The following is a 19385-nucleotide window of genomic DNA, read 5'->3' on the forward strand; positions in this document are numbered from 1 at the left end:
CAAATCAAATCAAGTAAATAAATACTGCTCTTTGCATTCATTTCCCTCCCTCCTGCCCTGCCCTGTTAATCTCTCGATATTTTGGACTACAAGTCCCATAGCTGTCAATGCAACACTACCGTGGAAAATGGGAGAAACTGATATCATAAATGGAAGGTCCTTTAACGCTGAATGTGTGGTACTGATTGCCTAAGAATCTTGTTCCTATTGCCCCGGAGTCAAAAGGCTTCTCTGACAATTTTTTTTTCGGTAGAAAATATTGAGAACAAGGAAAGGAACATTGTCATCAAATATCTACAAAAGGACAGCCACAAATCGAGTGATCTTAAAGACATGGACACTTTTTAAAAATGTATGGAAGCTTTTTTGATATTTTCATTATTCATAAGCCCAATTTCCTCTCTCAGTCGCACACAGGCACATACATCAGAATTGATCACCATCACAATGTAGCCCCCATAAAGGAGGTCTTCTCTGCTGTAGTGGTGTAGCTTTTTGTGCTCCCAATATGCACAGGCATTTGCTTTTGGGTATTAGCCTGTGCAAAGCATTCAGAGAGATGCATCACAAAAAGGTCTGAGTACGAGCAAAGGCTCAGCGTAGTTGTTTCAGGAGCATTCCCAGGAAGGAAGACAGCTGTGTGCTGGGGCAGTGGCATGTGAAGATGGGTTGGGGGAGACCACAAAAATCACAGCTGAGCTTTCTGGAGCTGGCAGTTGCCCCAGTGCTTCTTACTCTAAATAAATGGTTTTTGAAAGTGCTCCCTTGAATCGTTTGCAGAGAGAAACATAGCAGGAAAGTCAACAAAAGTCAGTCCAGAGGACTTGTTTTCAGTGAAACAAAGATAGGGAGGCTTCAGTTTTATAGCCAACAAATGCTATGCACGCATGTTGTCTGTCACAGATTTATTTGTTCAGTTTCTATAGCTGCCCATGCCAATCTCAAGCAAGTGACTCTGTGTGACGAACCATCATAAAATAATTAAAAACAGCTACAAAATAATACAAAATTAACTTCAGGTATTCCTTGATTTACAACCATTTGTCTAGTGACCATTCGATGTTAAAACAGCACTGAAAAAAAGCGACTTAGGACTGTTTTTCACATGACCCGTTGCAGCATCCCCATGGCCATGTGATCAAAATTTGAATGCTTGGCATGTATTTAGGATGGTTGCAGTGTCCTGGAGTCACGTGATCATCTTTTGTGACCTGACAAGCAAAGTCAATGGAGAAGCCAGATTCACCTAACAACTGTGTTACTAACAACAACTGCAGTCATTCACTAAGAAAAATTGTAAAATGGGGCAAAACTCAGTTAACAACTGTCTTGCTTAGCTACAGAAATTTTGGGCTCAATTATGTTCGTAAGTTAAGGACTACCTGTGTATATGGCAGCTTGGAAAAAAAATAATCACAGATATCAATACAGCCAGGAAATGGGGTCCTTCACACATACAGGGCTCCAATCCAGGCACAAATCCAGATCTTTTAAGACCTTACGAAAGGCCATTCTCAATCCATAAGAGAGAATGTTTCAGAGCGCAAGGGCTACCTTAGAGAAGGCACATTTTCTATTCCTCACCAGTCAACTTTCCATGTTAGGAATGCTTCGTTAATATTATTCCAAATTAAAGAATCATGTTTTTCTCCAATACATTTAAATGTTCTGTGCTTAATTTGACAAATTCTTCATATTTCTACAATTGGCTTTCACCTCTTTGGTAAGAATCAGCTAGAGGATTTTAGTCAAATAATTGTTGGAGAAATTTAAATTGATATTTACATTTTTTTCCCCCTGCAAAATTCAGTCTTACTCAAAACTGAGGAACTAAGAACTCTGTTTCCTTGGCTTCTAGATTCAATCTCGCTACAACAGCCTTTGTAATTTCATTCTGCTGTATAATTTGCATGACGTTTGGAATATTACTTTGCCTCCTTAATTTTGGGGTCTTCTTTCACTTGTTATTTCCTCAGCTTCCTGATTTTCAGTTCCTTTTCTACATTTTCGGACTATCTAAATCTACAGATACAGTTCCCTCTCATACCACTCACGTCTTCTCCTTTCCAGGTTCTTGCCCCAGGTTCCTTGTCTCCTACTTTCTTGGATCTCTTCCTTCTTTTTCGATGGCCGTGCAAAGCTATTCCTTTCCATAAGAGATTTTTTCTAGTCAGAGAATTATCCTTTATTTCCTTTAGTGTAATAAGATTGTACATATGGACAGCTCTGGTTTGATGAGCTTAGTTGTAAAGGCTATTCCATTCATCACAACCATTGAATTAACCAATTTTAAAAGCCAGAAATACAATACAAAGCAGATTTATATATATCAAACTATATTGGATCAGATCTTTAGACCCAATATAGGAGTTTAAATTGCTCTTGGTGAAGTGTGCTTACTTTTCACCTCAAGTCAATCTTGCACAATAGCACATCCAGTGGCGACACTAAATGGCTACAGAATTCCCACTGATCGAAAATGGGCACTAGATTTCTGACAGATATTAGAAACTGCATCCAAATGAATGGAATTGCTTGGAGTGTAGTGGTGGTTATATATATAAACCACATAAATAATTCATACTGAAGTTTACATATCCCTTGTTATATCTGTCAACTAGGAATGTGCAAATCATGCAAGGCCTTATTTGAACTAGTTTGGTGTCAATTAATTAGAAGGGATGATTCAGTCAAAGCTTTGAATGGAGGCTTTGCATAACCATAATATCTCTCTCTCTCTCAGCCACTGATTTATTGCAGAGATGGGAGAACTTCAGGTCCCAGGATCTGTGTGTTTTAATTTCAACTCCAAAACTAATGGCAGCTTAGTATAAAGGTATGCAGTTAGGATTAAACAATTTGGAAGTCAAAACTTATTTAAGTATCCTATCTAAGAATTTTTAAAAAAACTTTAAAAAAAGCACTTTAATGTTGCAAGATAATAGGCATGAATAAACCCAAATAAAAATTAATCCAATTATTTTGGCACTAGCAAACTTGGAGAAAAGTATAGAAATGTAAAAAGGCTGTTGCTCCATTGTTGAAGAAACAGACTTATTATTTTCTCTTTAGCGTGTTCATTTTTATGAATAAGTGTGGACATTGTTAACTTTCTGGCTTCTTTTCATTCTCATTTTTCTTGGGGACTCCAATTAAACCTTTCAAATCCCATCAAGACAGATTTTCTACCCCATCTTTTAACTTCCATGTTCCTGTTTCTTTGTGTCATTACTTAACTCCCTGTGACTATTTAGGTGATCCATAAAGACATTTCAGCTATCATGCATTTGAGATCTATACTCTGCTGTGCCCCAGAATCACGCAAAATACTGTAATAGCTAAAGATTTTTGTTGGTGTGTTGGTAGGCAAGCAGTAGCTAATCTATAGAACCTGTTCAGAAAAATCCGTTCAAGGTGTTATCTGTGAACATAATGAAAAGCTATTGACCTACTTCTCCACTTTGCAGTAGTTGGGAGTCTTCTGTATCCTGGGAGCACTTGATTGTGGCCGTGCGCTCGTGAGCATTGGGGCAAAGGGCATGGCCTCATGTGATGTGTAAAATAAATGGGAGAAAAGAAACCAATTCCTCGCCTTTACAGACACACAGGCTGGCGTCTTTGAAAAAGAACCAACCAGAATATTCGGGGAGGGGGGGTTAGTATACAGCAAGTTTTCAACAATACCTCCAAATTGTAATTTTGTAGAGCTGACAATATCTCATGCCAACTGAACTCCGTCAACAGACATAATTCTACATATAGACGGCAGCATTTTAAGACTGCTGTTTTTTGTGCATGTCATTTCTTCGTAAAAAAAAAAAAGTACTGGACTCAACTCATGAGTGCCAGTGGTCACAGCCATCTCTATCACGTTCCTGGGGCAATGTACAGTATATACAAATAGAGTATTATTTAATGAAAGAACTGGAGCAATAAGACCATGTCTTCAACTTTCTTTCCTTTTACATGACTGACTTTCAGTTGCTATGGCATTATTAAGGGATATTTGCCTTGAACATTCCATAAAATATTCTATAAAAGAGATTGCAGTCTTCAAATGTGAGGAAATTGGGAATTTGGGATGTGAAAGTATATGTAGCACCAATTTTTCCCCACAATGCATCTATAATGGACCTAAAATGAGGCCACCAAGCAATAACAAATGTGTTATTGTATATGCAGTCATATGCAATCCCAGAGAACTGAAAGAGGTCCTCTCTTTCTTTTTTAACAAAGAGAAGCCCAAAGAGGATTAAACCCAGTTAGCAACATTAGGAGCCACCATATGCTGAGAGAATTGGAAAATATAAAGACAATGGGAATTGTGGAATCCAGGGGCTCCATGGTTCAATCCTGAGCTATGTATGTTCTCTTATATTGGAACAGTAGGAATTGAATTAGCTTGAACCCTTAACAGTTTATTAACCCAGAGGAAGACACATTATGTTAATGATGATGAAGTTATACTGCAATGGTACAGTAGTGGCCAAAATTGTGGAAACCTTTTGGGGAAAGTGTATTTTTGAGGTTTGATGGCTAATAACACCCCTTTTTTTTGGAGTAGTACTATAAAATTATATAGCAATGGAAAGATAATTTAATTTATGGAAAGATAATTTAATCAAGAATGTAATGCTTTTCAACTTTTTTCATGGATTCTAGATTTTAGGCCAAATTCCTGCAGTCTGCGCCAAACACTTCACACTGGATTGCGCCATTGCATCTTATATACACCCAGATCAGTGGTGGGTTGCTCCTGGTTCGCACCGGTTCGCAAGAACCGTAGTAAAAAATTTTAATAGTTCGGAGAACTGGTAATAACATTGGCTGGCCACGCCTCCGAACCGGTCCCCGGCCCGGTCACCACTCGCTTACCCCACCCACCTCATCAGAGGCTTTTTTTTTTTTTTTTTTACTTTTAAAAGCATTTTTTCTACAACCTCTTCGGCTGAAAAAATGTTTTAAAAGTTAAAAAAAAGCCTCTGATGATTGTGCGGCTCAGCTGGGATCTCAGAAGCTTCTAAAAACATTTTTTTCTGCAACCTCTTCAGCCGAAGAGGTTGTAGGGAAAAAAAATGCCTTCAAAAGCCTCTGGCGATCCCAGCTGACTTGCCTGATCATCAGAGGCTTCTAAAAGCATTTTTTTCTGCAACCTCTTTAAGTTGTAGAAAAAATGCTTTTAAAAGTTAAAAAAAAAAAAGTTGGCCACGCCCACCCAGTCACATTACACCCACAAGCCACACCCACAGAACCAGTAATAAAAACTTTTAGAACCCACCCCGACCCAGATTATTTTCTTCTGTCACGTAGGCACAGTCTCTTAATTCTTCTATCACCACTTGCTGTTGTGCACCTTTTCCTGCCTTTACCAGTGTGGTTTTGTAGCGATTGAGTCTCCTTATACCTCTTCAAAAACTTAAAAATGCCATCTTGGTTAAGTTTCCACCAATTTTTCTTCTATTTTCTTTGTAACTGTAGCCTTGTTCACTTAACAATACTATTTTACATCACTTTCTGGGCGACCAGTCAACTCTTTGCACCATTACTTTAATTTTATTACGTTTTACAAGATCACTAAATGAAACACAAGAACACAAAAAACCCCAACCAATTTGATAGCGATCACGTAGCACACTGACAAATGTCCTCATCTCACCTTCAGTACATGACATCAATAACTGAATCCTACTGTGATTTGATTGGCTCATTGCCAAAACAAGATGACATCTGGATTGGCTCTCTAAACACTCATGCTCATTGGCTACAATCAGATGAAGGAAAGCTACTTGATATCAACCTAAGCAAGTTGTGCTTCCTTTTTCTGGTTATTTGGCTATAACGTTTCATAGAATACAGATAATTGAACAAACTTTGTTGCATTACATTCTTGATTAAATTATCTTTCCATTGATATGTAATTTTATGGTACTACTAAAAAAAGTGGTGTTATTAGCCATCAAACCTCAAAAATACACTTTTCCCAAAAGGTTTCCACAGTTTTGGCCACTACTATAGGCAGCAGAGTGCCATCCAGTTGTTTTCAACTATTCCTCCTACTGTTCTTTGCTATTAATACCAGGCTAGCTGTATTTGATCAACATTTGGAGTTCCTTACCCCAATGTGCTGCAACGTTTATTTGCATTCTAATCTCAAATTGCTAAACTATGGTGTTTTCACTTCCAAGATTCACACTCATAATTGGCAAGCTTTGCCCTAATTCCTATTATGCTTTCGACATAATATATTGGACAAAAAGTTCACCCTTATTTAACTAATGTAAAAGATCATTCTGGAACCCCATGCCTAATTCTTATGTAAAGTTCATTATATTTAAAGCTGTGGGGGTGTGATGGCTCAGCAGTTAAAGAGCTTGTCTGCAGAAAAGCTGACAGCCTGGGTTTAAGACCCAAGCACCACACAATGGGGTGAGCTCCCTTTACTTGTCCAAACTCCTGCCAAACTAGCAGTTTGAAAGCATGCAAATGCAAATAGATAAATAGGTACCACTTCTGTGGGAAGGTAACAGCATGTTGTGCACCTTAGCATATAATCATGGACAATGGACAACACTGGCTCCCTCAGCTAAGAAACAGAGATGAACACCAGCTCCTAGAGTCAGACAGAACTGGACAGGGAAAACGTTTACTTTTACTTTTTATATTTAAAGTCACAAGCACACAAAGCCATTAACCGATCCCTAACCTTTGCAAACATATGCTAATGTGGGTAAGTGCTGCTTTTTAAAATATTTTATTTTAAAACTCCATAGGCAGGGTTGGCCACAATATTGGTCAGGCCTTAGGTTCCAATGTAATCCAGTGGAGACAGCAACATAGTTTTTATTTAAGATTTGAGAAAAGAAGTTGCCTGTCATCTCTATTGTACTTCCTACTTATGCTCTGGGAATGCCTTTAAAGGAAAATGGCAATCTTCAGGTTTCTGAGTTTCTTTTGAATGAAAAGCAACAGTTACCCAGCTCTTCTGATTCTGCAAATTCTGGAGATAAAGCCAACTCCAATCAACTAAAGGGAACCATAGCTGTGATTCGGTTTAAGACCAGAGATGAGCTTATCGATTTGGGGTTTTCTCGTTGGGCTTTTCTCACTTTTGTAAATAGATTGCTTGCTTCATCAAACATACGAACTTTTTTTAAAAAAGAAATCAGAATTGAACATGTATATGTGTTTTGAAAATCATTTCTCCAAATGTGCATTTTTCTTTCCTGCAATGCAATGTATCTTGCCTATTTTGCTTATTTTTGTTTATTTGTATCCCACCTTTATTATTTTTACCAATAACTCAAAGCAGTGAACACATCCAATACATTTCCCTCCTTTTGTTTTCTGCACAACAACAATCCTGTGTGGTAGGTTGGGCTGAGAGAGAATCTCCATTCCCACCCCACTCTGGGGCCAGCCAGAGGTGGTATTTGCCGGTTCTCCAAACTACTCAAAATTTCTGCTACCTGTTCTCTAGAACCTGCTGAATTTCACTCCTGTTACTGCCTGAACCACTTGAACAAACTGACTTTAATATATGCATTTTGTGTAATATTTTCCCTAATATATTTTTAATTATTGAGGTGTATTGTAAATTCAAAGGACTGCATATTTTGAACTATGGCAAAAATGTTGGTTCAAATAATGCTTTGAAACTGTGAAAGTAGGTAAGTTCATAGTCAAATACAATCTAAAATTCTCTCCTATCTCTATTTAAATAAGAATTGAAAGCACTACGGCTGCAAAATCTTCCTTTTATAAATGCTTGTATGCCTAAAATACACAATTTTGGATACAGATTCTCAGTTTTACAAATAATGAAAGTATTGATCTAATGCTCTGTGGATTTGAAGTAATTAACTTTGTAATCCTCTGTCAGATCCTGGACAAATGTAATTGTTTTTTTTTTTTTAAGTTCCTGATTTTTAGAGCCAGGATAACCCTCCAAAGGACAGGATTATCTTTGCAAGGTTTTTACCACAAGTTAGTACTTTCCTAGGTGTTGATGGAGATCTCCATTAATAACGTTCTCCATCTCCTTTTCCCTTTTTATTACAGACTGAACAGCAGGGTATTCTGCCATTTTAGAAATGAAATTAAGTCTTGAGTTTTAGGAATATACGAGAATGTGCTTTTCTGTCAGATAGTGGTAGTGTCAGGATCCTCAGCTGTGTTCTTTTGTGAAAATGTGGTAATGATATATTTAACGAAATGCATTCTTCTGAATTTGGAAAACGTTTGTTATATTAAACATTTCTGTGTTTTTTTTAAAGCAACATTGCCCATCAAAATGGTTTTCAAGTCTGTCCTTACATTGGTGGTCATGGGATAGGAACGAACTTACATAGTAATCCTGAAGTTTGGCACCATGGTAAGAGGGTCCCTCCTTAATTTTTCCATACCTTACATTATATTTGCATCCAACTGCAAAATTTTGAATACCTTACATTATATTTGCATCCAACTGCAAAAGGGTTGTGTTCCTGCCAGTATATAAACATTTTGTTATTTCTTAGAAATAATTGTCCCTTTCCTTATTCAATGGAAGTTAATGGACTTTAAGGGAAAATTCAAAAGAACAAATCAGATACATGATCAAACAGAATCAGTATCCAGAATTGTGGGAGACATTTTTCTTTCCACGCTAATTCAAAATGCTTACTATTGGTGATAAGCCTCTAGGGCTGGAGTGTCAAACTCGCGGCCCTCAGGCCAGATGCATCACATTCTAGCCATGCCCACCCTTGGTTTAGCGTAAGGAGGGAAAGTTGCGATACATTACAACGTGACGCTGGGAGTTTGACACCCCTGCTCTAGGATCTTCCGGTTTCCCACAAACCCAGGCTTGCTTGACAAATACAAAGAAGGTTTTGTAGTTGCCATGCATCATGATAAATCATAGTTTGTTGAACCAGTCATAGTGATCAGGTTTTTGACAGACATTAATCTTACGACAAGATTTCTACTGTAATTGCAATGCTTATAACTAAGGTTTGTACATTGCATTAAGCCAAACTAAATCACATACGACTTCATGCAACCTTTTGCAAACTAGTGCCTTCCAAGTGTCTTGGAATTGCCCATCTCCAGGAGACAGGTTGGAAAAAGATAGCTTTCTACAATATATGGCCTCATTGGTATCTACAGCAATTGATGTTAATGTAAGAAAGGGTACACTACGGCTCTCCTCTGAGACATGACTTCTGTGCAAAGAGCAGTATGGGAAATCAGAAATCAGAATCAGAAATTCTAGTTTCCATTTGATACTGAATGCCATACATTTCTTTTGTCATCTGTCTTCAGATTTTTGCAGATTACTTTTCCACATATTGATAAAAGACAGCTCTTGCCGATAATCCCTCACTTTTTCCTACATTGGGGATTGGAACAGAAGCAGCATTTGGGCCTAAATCTGAAATTACTAACTAAAAACCGGAGGGGAGGGGGTAGAGGGAGAATATTAGCATCTTTTCACTTCTACTTGGAAGTAACTTGTGTTATTTATTTTCAAGTAATGATACTGAGGAATCCAAGTGTGAAGATAATAGGTGGACTTCACTCTTTGTGTAAAATAGTCATTCGCCTAGATCTCCTTTAGTTTCTTTGACTCCCCAAGCATATAGGGTATTTAGATTTTAATTTAAAATCTGAATGCATTTCTTTCCTCTGATAATTTTTCATTCCGACTACTAGATGAATACTTAGGTTATTACCCTCTCCCCCAAAGTAGTTTCAGAATCAAGTGCAAGCCTCAAATTGGCCAGCCCTGTCTTCTGAATTCTGACAAATCGGCCAGTCTTGTCTTCCGAATTCAGAATACTCTAAGGACAGAAGAGAATCTTTGCAGGGCCAAGATGGACTTAGCTAGGGGATTGGTCCTGTTTGAGAGAAACACAATTTCTAGCAAAAGATCATCTTTTTATTTACCTAGATAATTTAAAAAGTTTATCTTTTATTTTGTAGCAAACGAAAATGATGTATTAATGGAGAAGGGAATGGCATTCACAATAGGTTAGTTATGGTTTGTATTGAAACTGTTGTAATATCTTTGAGCAATTTTACTGTTCAATTGGATTTTCTTTCTCCTGAGTCATTTGGACTTTTAATAGAACAATACCCAAGCACCTCTGTTTGAATGTTGAATGTCTTAGTATAGTTATTCTAAACTCATTGGATACGATTTCTATTTGCATTTTCATGACACTATCTACATTTTGTTAGTTTTGATTTTTTTAAAAAAAAATGATCACTGACTTCTGATTTTAATATATATTTTATTTATTAAATTGGTATGCTGCCCATCTCTCTGTCCAGAGGTGAGATGGCTTCATTACCTGAGATAGTGCTCATTTGCCCAGAACAGAACAGTTGCCCATGACTACTCTGTGGAGTAGTGCCTTGGGTTGGAGACTTCAGGAAGAGCTTGCTCAGGGAGGCATCAAGCAAGGAGAGCTGACAATTCCTCAGTCCATCCTAAGGATAGATTTAGATTGTGTCATGACAGCCCAGTGGGTTTTGGGAGGAAGGGAAGCTGAGCTCATAGTAAGAGGTCAGTTTGAAGGCTGATTCCCCCCAAATATCAGATTAACCACCCAACTCTCTGGGAACAATTATGCCCCTTTATTGGAGCCCAGGAGCTGCCCTTCTATCATTTTGGCTGAGTAGCCAGTCAGCAGCCCTCACCTGGGAGATTGAACACGCTAAATACCAATCATCAAGAGCTTATCAGGGGGTGGAAAGAGAGAGGAAAAAATGTATTCCTCACTCACGGCGTGCCTAAATGGTACAGCAATTAAGGGGAAATAAGAAAATTGTTGTTTTGCTGATTTAATGAACATTTTAAAACCTGCTTTTAAAAAAATCAAATATTTCCATCCTGCCTGCTCTTTGGAGGAAAGTGGCTGGGGGCTTTGGTTGTTATGATCCATGAGGATCTTAATTAAAGCTTGATTAAAATGCCCTTCTTCCACCTTTTGAAACAGGGACGCATCCAGCATCCAGGTTCCAGCTTGATGGTTGCTTTGCTTTCCTCCACCGATAGCGACTGCTTTTGTGATTGGGATTTTTTTTTGAGCGATGGCTCAAGTAAAATTCAAGACGGTTTATCTGGACAAACTGGCGCTTGGGGGTTAGGAAGGACAAGCTTACAAATCACTATAATACCTATTTAATTCTGTTTGTCGTATCAGAGCCTGTAATAATGGAAGGATTGACCGAATGTTATCTCCTGGATGACGATTGGACTCTGATAAGTGCAGACCTCAAAAGGTAGTACCTTTCCTGTTGTCATTTTAATTCTCAGTTTAATTGATAATTCCCTAATTGGAAGTTCTCCTGTTGGATCTCATGCATTTTCCCTTCAAAATGGAATCCCAGGACCACCTTGTCCCCTAACTCCGCTGCTTCTCTTTCAGATCAGCCGTGTTTGAGCACACCATCGTCATTACAGACAAAGGAACAGAAATCCTGACCCTCCTGGCTGAGGAAACTTAAGAGCCACCAGCTGGCAAGAAGGACCTTTTTCCTGTGGTGCTCCCGGGAGGAGCTGGCATCAACCCATTTATTTATTTGGGGGAGCTGCTTTCTTGCGGGATCTTCGAAGGACCCTGATGTAAACCGGATAATCTTTGAACAAAGCATGTAACCACTTCTACTCCACAACTATTAAAAAATATTTAAAAAAAACTTTCCTTAAAAAAAAAAAAGTGAGGATGTGTTTCTCTCCCCTCACCCGCCCACCCCTTGTTTTGGTTTCTTACGCTTTGTTTCAAGGCTGTTCCTAGCCCCTGTGGCAGTGCCCACATGTTTACATAGCCAAATGGGTTTTTTTTCCCCAAAGACATGGAAACAACAGGAAAGCAAAGGGGCAAACTTTATTTCTTGTGGCTTTGCAGCCACTTACATTTTTAGCAACCATTCAGCGCTCTCTATATCAGAACTTTCATATCAAACGACCCTCCTTGACCAACAAGAAAAAAAAAAGTGGGTTTTACTGTATTACTTGTTACTCTGAGGATGACATTATTCCTTGAGGAAGAGGATCTTGCCTAAACTGGTGCCTGTTTTCCCAGGACTCCAGCCTGACCTTGCATCTTTGCTGCAGAAGGATTGTTTGATCTGGGTCTTCGCTTGTGCCCCAAATCCCAAGACGAACCTCCCAAGGAAAGGAGGAGAAGTATGGACGCCTGGCAATTGAAAACTTCCTTTGGGGTGGGAGGTGGGGAGTGCTGAATGCCCAGAGGAAGCCTGAGAAAAAGGGCTGGCTCTGACTTGCGACTGGTCCCCCTTCTGCCTACAAGGACCACTGTGGCTGTGGCTTCTGCTAGTCACACACATAATACCGTGGCCCACCTTCAGTAACGGGAGGGAGTGGGAGTCGCTTGCTGTCCCGTGTGTTAAGGACCTTGGGGGGGGGGGACTGCTGGAGATCTACTCCAGGCCAGCCCCAAAGTGGCGTATGCGGGGGGGGGGCAAGCCGGAGAGGGTCCCGCACAAGCTTCAAGCAGGATCACCTAAGGCTAAAGGCGAGCCTCAACGAGGGAAGATGCTCGGTGGGGAAGGAAAGTTGCGAATGTGGGGCGAGTGAAACGCGCTTTTGCTGCGCTGGAAAGGCGCCTGGCCGGGACGAGCTCCTTGGACAGGGCAAATAGGACGGAGCTGGGAAGAGAGAAAGGGGATCTCCTGACTGGGCTCGGGGTCAGTCACCCGAAATTCATTTTTCGGGTGATAACAATCACGCCAAAGCCCCCAACTCATCCCCCCCCCCGACCAAAAGTTGCGGTACTCGGCTTCACCTCGAGCCTAAGCTACCTTTGCCACTTTTCCTCTAGGAAACCCAACTATGAAGCGGTGCCACTGTGGCTACTTCAGTAGTCGCCATCAAAGCAAATCGTGGGACGACGGACAGCCACAAAATTGGCTTCGTTTAGAAAATACATTAAACAGACAGTGCTGGGATTTGAAACCAGATTTGGACAAGCTCGGTAATGAGGTTTCCCCCCCCCACCCGCCCCACCTTTCGGCGCACTCCAAAAGGTAGGGTAGTGGGAGGGCCGCCACAAAAATAATAATTGACTTCGTTTTGTTTTAAATGATCGTTTTCATAAAAATGATCTGATCGTTCTCCAGTAATAAATTATTTTCGAGTGCTGGTCGTTGTGAATTAAAATTTGGTAATGTTGTACTCCGGGTAAGAAAGGTCTCTGGGACAGAAGCCAAATTTTGATGAGGCCTCTAGAAATATGCAATCTGGCCATAAGCCACGGTTGAGTAAAATACAATTGTCTGGATTCACACATGCCTCTAAGTCACAAATCTTAGTTTACGGATAGCTGAGATTTCACGATCACTTCGTAAACAACGAGGCCGCCTCGCTTATAAATGAGTGGAGGATCGCCGCTCCAAGATTAAAACTAGTGGGGTTTTTTTTTTCTTTTCTTCATTTGAAGCAACCGTAAGGACGGTAGATCAGAGTTTTCCAGACTGGTGCTCCTCCAGAGCTGCTAGACTACAACCTCCATTGTCCTAGACCAATGCGTGGCTGTGTATCATGGAAGAGCACAAGATCCACTTTTTGGGCTGGATTCTCACACTAGCTCGATTAGATCATTGACATTAAAGATCTCGCGCCTCACGTGAACTACCGGTAGTTGCAAAACTGGATGCGAACTGGAGTTTACCCTGCCAGGCAAACTCAGTTTGTTTGGTTAGTTTCGTGCCAACTCAGAAAAGGGATTAATTCAGCAACCAAATTAAGCAAGTGCTGTTGAATACTTCGGCAAATTTGATTCCCTCACTTCCCGGAAAACTCAAGAGCGGGAGGGGAGAGACAGACGCCTCCACGCTTTAAGCAGCAGAGAATCTGAGAATAGAATAGAATATAGACTAGAATAATAGAATAGAATATAGAATAGTAGAATAGTATAGTAGAATAAGAATAAGAATAAGAATAGAATAGAATAGAATAGAATAGAATAGAATAGAATATAATAGAATAGAATAGAATAGAATAGAATAGAATAGAATAGAATAGAATAGAAGCTGGAAGGGACCTTGGAGGTCTTCTAGTCTAACCCTCTTGGGAAGATAAGGACAGGAACCAGTATGTCAACCCAGTCAATTGAGCAAAGAAAACCTAATCCCGTTTGCCTCAAAGGACTTGGGTGATGAAGAAGACCCCTAAGTTCATTGCATCTGGCTTCACATTTCGTGGGTCTTTTTGAGTTCGGAGCACCAACCTGAACTTCAGCCTGGATATTTCCCAGGTCGTTTTTCTTTCTATTAAAGGGCCTGTACGGGGGACACCAGCTCTCACAACCTATAGTCCACGTGGCACGGCAATCCACTAGCTCCCAACTATAATAAATGCTTCAAGGTGGCACAAGATTCTTTGATTGCATCGCTTCCTTGGAGATTCCTCTGGGAACCTCCCCTCCCCCCCTGCCCCGCAGTTGGAGTTACACAGAACATTAAATCATCATGCCAACCCTATCCCGTTTGGATTAACCTGTGTTTACAAACTATGTTTTATGATTTCACTAGTGTCTGAAAGCAGCCATTGTGGATTTATGCAATAAAATATTGATGAAACCAAATCAAGGTTTAGCAGACTATGTCAATATTAACTTGGCATTAGATGAGAAAAAAAAACTTGTTTGTCTAAAATAGAACTATATCTGGCCGTCCACACTGGGTTGGAGTGAAAAGTGAATAGTTGCCCAGGACGTTCTTCTAAGCAGGTAACACTTTTGAAGTGTCTTGAGCAAGTTGGGTGTGAGACAGACAACACTGTGCTTCCTACTTATTTCAGTGGAAGAACTAAGGTTTGATATAAAAGTCGCAAGCCTTTATGTATTTCCATGAGAGTGAGTGCTACGGAACCCAGAGATTTACTACTGGGTAGCTATGCCTAGGCTTAAGGGTACATCTTCTGCATTGGGCCAGCATCTCTCTCTCTCTCTTTCTGTTTAATTGCAGCCTTCCCAGTGGGTTACTCCCCCCTCAGGTTAATTTTATTAGGACTGCAGGATTTTACCAACTGCTGTGGTAACAAGCTGTTTGCCTAGCAATTAGACTGAGGTAGCAGCATTTATGATACACATTTATAATCCTAATGATTAAGGTGATTGCAGAAAGGTTTATTGTTTGTGTGTGAGAGAGAGACAGAGAGAGAAGGAGGGAGAGTCATTGCTATCATTGGGACAATGAAAAGAATAGCAAAGTTTGGAAAGTTCTGTGCTTGGCTGGCACTTCCCTTTTCCAGTTCCCTCCCTCTGCTGGATCTGAATACAAAGTTTTTTTTGTTTTATTTGATTTATATGCCGCCCTTCTCCGGAGACTCAGGGCGGCTTACAATGCGTTAAGCAATAGCCTTCATACTTTTGTATATTTTATACAAAGTCAGCTTATTGCCCCCACAATCTGGGTCCTCATTTTACCTACTTTAGAAAGGATGGAAGGCTGAGTCAACCTTGAGCCTGGTGAGATTTGAACTTGCAGTAATTGCAGGCAGCTGATGTTAATAACAGTGCTTTAGTCTGCTGCGCTACCAGGGCTCAAAGTTGGTTTGTACAAAGTTCTAGATGAAACAACTCCTTTCCTTCCCTGTCCTCCTGCCCCTCCAGAAACATCTCTCAAGTAGTTCAGGGCCTTCAGAGCCCCAATCTCACAAAATGACTTTGACCCAATTATTTAATAAAATTATTTAATAATGCCCGTTTGCTCCGATCATAAAGAGATGCAGAAAACAAGCAACATCGAAGTCCGGCGCGCAATCAAAGCACCACATTTTCTGTCTCTCCTTCCTTCCTCCCCCCCCCCCATGCACATCGTCTTCTACACGTGCAATCTCTACACGTGTTTTCTCATTAGGGACGAACTGACTGGAATTCCCCAGGAGAGCTTTAAACCTCAACGAAGTTAAGGTTTGGGACGATCGGAATCCTTCGGTTCGTGGCTTCTGTCAGCCACAGCGGACGAGGAAAGGAGCAGCCCGCGTAGGGCCCCCGGCTACGCCCAGTATAAAAGCCAGAGTTGGACAGGTTTTATTAGAATTGATTAAAAACCAGACCTGATTAAATGGTTGACCCGCTCGCGAATTCGGGCACCTCCCCTCCCCTCCCCTCCTGAATTTCAAACAAATTCTAACACAAAGGTCGACGGAAAGGAACAGCCCGATAGGTTTCGACCTAAAAGCAGAGTTCAATTGGGTTAATTCAGCGTAAGGGCCCAACCGATGTCGCCGCCTGAGTATATTGTAGGCAAATCAGAGGGACTTTCCGCCAGAGGATTCCGCGATCCAGACAAGCACATTCGCGCGGAATCGGGGCAGATTTCCAGCGCGTGAGAGAAGTGCAATAGCCCCCCCCCCCTCCCCGCTTTCCCTCCAACCCACTTGGCAAGGCCGGTGCAAAATTAACCCTCCTCTCTAGGGCGTCTCTGGCAACCCGACGAGGCGCTTCACTTTTATTAATAAAAGCAAAAACTTTTATTCTCCCGCGTGGGGAAAAAAAAACCCCAAACCCTGCGGGTCGGAGACTGGCGCTTTTGCAAGGACACAAAAACCGCCCTCCTTGTAAACGGGTTTTTTTTTTATTTTTATTGTTTTGCTCAGCTCACCCCCGGCCAGGCTGGGTTCATCTCCATCGCAGCTGGAAAAGCCATCCGATTAGCCTCAATGAGGACTAGGAGACTGAGTCCGCACTCAAATGCTATTCCAACCAAGAAGTGGCCGGACTCCGGGCTGGGAGGCAACTTGCCACTCTCCCCTCCCCTCCCCCCTCCCCTCCAACCAGTTCCCAAACTTTCTCCCAGTTTGGAAACACTTCAAAACCTAAGGCTTGATTTCCAGACCGCTGGAAAGAAAGAAATTCTCCCTTCCCTGGGCTCAACTCAGCTCCCTTCTCCCCCCCCCCACCCGAGCCAGACCTGTCTTGGTGGCCACCACACTTACGCGCTCCGGGTCCAGGTGAGGACAAGCGGCGAGGGTGGACAGAGTCGCCAGGTGCGTTGCGGTGGGCACCGAGGGCGCCGCTCTTTTCTGCCGCGGTTGGGGGGGGGGGAGAAGAAGGGGCTCCAAGCCGCGGAAAGAGTTCCAGGGAGGCAGGTGGCCCCGCTTTAGCCCGATTCTCGAGAGCCCCTATGGGGTGGGGGTGTGAGCGTTATGGGATGGCCTCGCAGCTCTCGCTTCTGCCCGCCACCGTCGCCTTCTAGCTCGCGGCAAGCGCAGGAGCTGCTCGCCCGGCTTCTGAAAAGCAGCCAGCCAGCCGGCGGGGAGGGGAAGCCTCCCCCCCCCGCCATTAATATCTATAACGCCACCCGCAATGCAATTTGTCTGAATGTTCATTTTTACTGGTGATCTCCCTTTGCCAAAAAAAAAAAAAAGGAAAAGAAAGTGGGCTTGATTACAGAGCTGGGGTTCCGTGCGCGCCCTCGATGCGCCGAGGTGGAACCGAGCGGGGCAGGCGGGGAAGGAAGAAGCGGAGCTCGGGCCAAAGAGGAGCGCGTGCGTGTCTCGGGGGGCTCGTGCGTGCACGTGGGGGTGAGTGATTGTGCGTGTGATGTACACACACACACACACATATATTTATATATTCCCCCCCCCACCCTCCGGTTGTTTAAACACGCCAAAGGCTTCGCGCGCGCCGCCATTAGTGTTAAATATATGGCTAATTATGCGTATGAGAATTAAACATCAGTGTTATGCTAATGGGGGCGCCTTCAGCTGTGGATCAGAGCACTTGAGACTAGCATTTAATCAAGTGAATCAGTAACTAATACAGCTGCACGTGTGAACTTTCCGCAAGATCAGCCCTCTCCCCACCCCTAAACCCCCACCCCTTCCTCTCCCAGGACAGCCCGCTCCGCCCGGCATCTCAATACACACACACAGACAGAGAGAGAGAGATCGTGAAATGAGGAGTGAAATAATTAGCTGCCGATGCTTTCTAATTATTAGACCTCGGAAAGTCAGTGGAGATTGCACCCTGGAGGCCTCGCCTGGCGACGGCGTGGAAACTATTTTGATGCTTTGCTCAACTGGAGGCAATGGGAAAAAATAGAGGAAGGAAGGAAGGAAGGAAGGAAGGAAGGAAGGGAAGAAAGGAGGGAGGGAGGGAGGGAGGAAGTTAGAAAGATATCAGGTCACTTCAGCCCACAGTCTCCCCCTTTTTCTGTGCGACTTGAATTCGAAAGTAGTCCTGTTGTTCTCATAGGGCGGGGGGCATCAAGTTGGGATTCCCCCCCCTTCCATTTTCAACCTTAGGCTGCTCAGGCAAACTCATAGGAAAGCAAAAGTGCCCATTATTTAGAATTTATCACCAAGGGCAGGTTTTCTTTCTTAATCGCCTGGCCCTAGTACTTTAGCTTGGATTGTGAAAAACCGTCCACGGCCACCACTAGTCAGAAAATTAGTCTGCAACTAACCTGCTGCTGGGGGGGGGGGGAGTTAGAACACAGCAGTTTTCTCACAGTCCCCTCTCCTCTCTTCAGGACTTCAACTTGGGGAAGGGGAAAAAAAAAAGGAACCAAGGTTGACCGGGTCTTACAATAGATTGCTTTGGAATGGGGGTCGCGAGGAGTCAATCCCGTGACTCTAAAAGCGGGCAACCCCCTTCCTAAATTGGGCTAATAATCCAACCGAGTCGAAAAGCTGACTTCACCCCTTTCAAGACCCCGCACGAGGTCCGTTCCCAACTCGGTGGGTAAAGCGGTGACAGTGACCTGACCTGAACCAACCCCCAACCCCCCCAACGAGTGACCTCTCCGCGCTCGACTTGGGCTTCCGATGCTCCGGCGGTACCTTTTTCCTTCCTGGCGGGGCGCTTGGCAGTCCCTCCCGCTCCACCGGCCCCTTCTCGCGCGCCAAATGCAGCCCCCGGGGAGGGGAGGGGAGGGGAGGGGGGAGAGAAATCACCTGCCCCGCCAATTGCGCGCGCCTGCAAGGAGGGGCCTGGTCGGCCTCGCCCCGCCACCCCTCCTGCCAACCTCACCTCACTTTTGCTGCTTGAGAACCGAGCACCGGCCCCGCAGCCGGTGGCCGCTCCGAGAAACAGCCCCCCCCACGCGCACACACACACACACACACACACCTGAAAGGCTTTGAGGGGCAGAAGGAGCAAAGTTGGGGTGGGGGCCCTGAGGGGAGGGGGAGGCCCTCATGCTTCTTTTTTTCCAGCTTACACATAGTTGCTGTCACACCGGGAGGAATACGCGGGAAAGTCAAGCAGAGCCGCGGGGGTGAGGGGTGAGGGAGCCGGGGTTCCATCCGCCCCAGCGGAGAAGAGGGGCGCCACAGAGGGCCTGGTTTGCGAGCCTTCCTCTCCCGCATCCTTGGCGGCGGCGAAGGGGGGGGTGTTCTTGAGGGGGGGGAGCGGCTGGAAGGGTCC

General features: G+C 43.0%; 1 protein-coding gene and 1 long non-coding RNA gene across 8 annotated transcripts in view; one reads left to right on the forward strand and one right to left on the reverse strand.

The window, feature by feature from the left end:
* METAP1D (methionyl aminopeptidase type 1D, mitochondrial) overlaps positions 1–11717 on the forward strand; it is a 92914-nt gene extending 81197 nt beyond the window's left edge. For 2 of the 4 annotated variants that reach the window (XR_015731840.1, XM_034427333.3), the window contains 4 exons: positions 8274–8371; positions 9964–10011; positions 11190–11268; positions 11415–11717. Coding sequence is in view for 2 of the 4 variants with exons in the window: in XM_034427333.3 (XP_034283224.2) it covers positions 8274–8371; positions 9964–10011; positions 11190–11268; positions 11415–11493 (304 nt within the window). In the remaining 2 variants the exon portion in view is untranslated. The remainder of the gene's footprint in view (positions 1–8273; positions 8372–9963; positions 10012–11189; positions 11269–11414) is intronic. The other 2 variants (XR_015731841.1, XM_034427342.3) reach the window with 2 other exon arrangements.
* LOC117671518 (uncharacterized) overlaps positions 1–19385 on the reverse strand; it is a 103488-nt gene that overhangs the window by 74183 nt on the left and 9920 nt on the right. The window lies entirely within an intron of this gene.

Source organism: Pantherophis guttatus, chromosome 1 (genome assembly GCF_059756535.1).
Source record: "Pantherophis guttatus breed Tessera chromosome 1, ASM5975653v1, whole genome shotgun sequence".
Lineage (NCBI taxonomy): Eukaryota > Metazoa > Chordata > Lepidosauria > Squamata > Colubridae > Pantherophis > Pantherophis guttatus.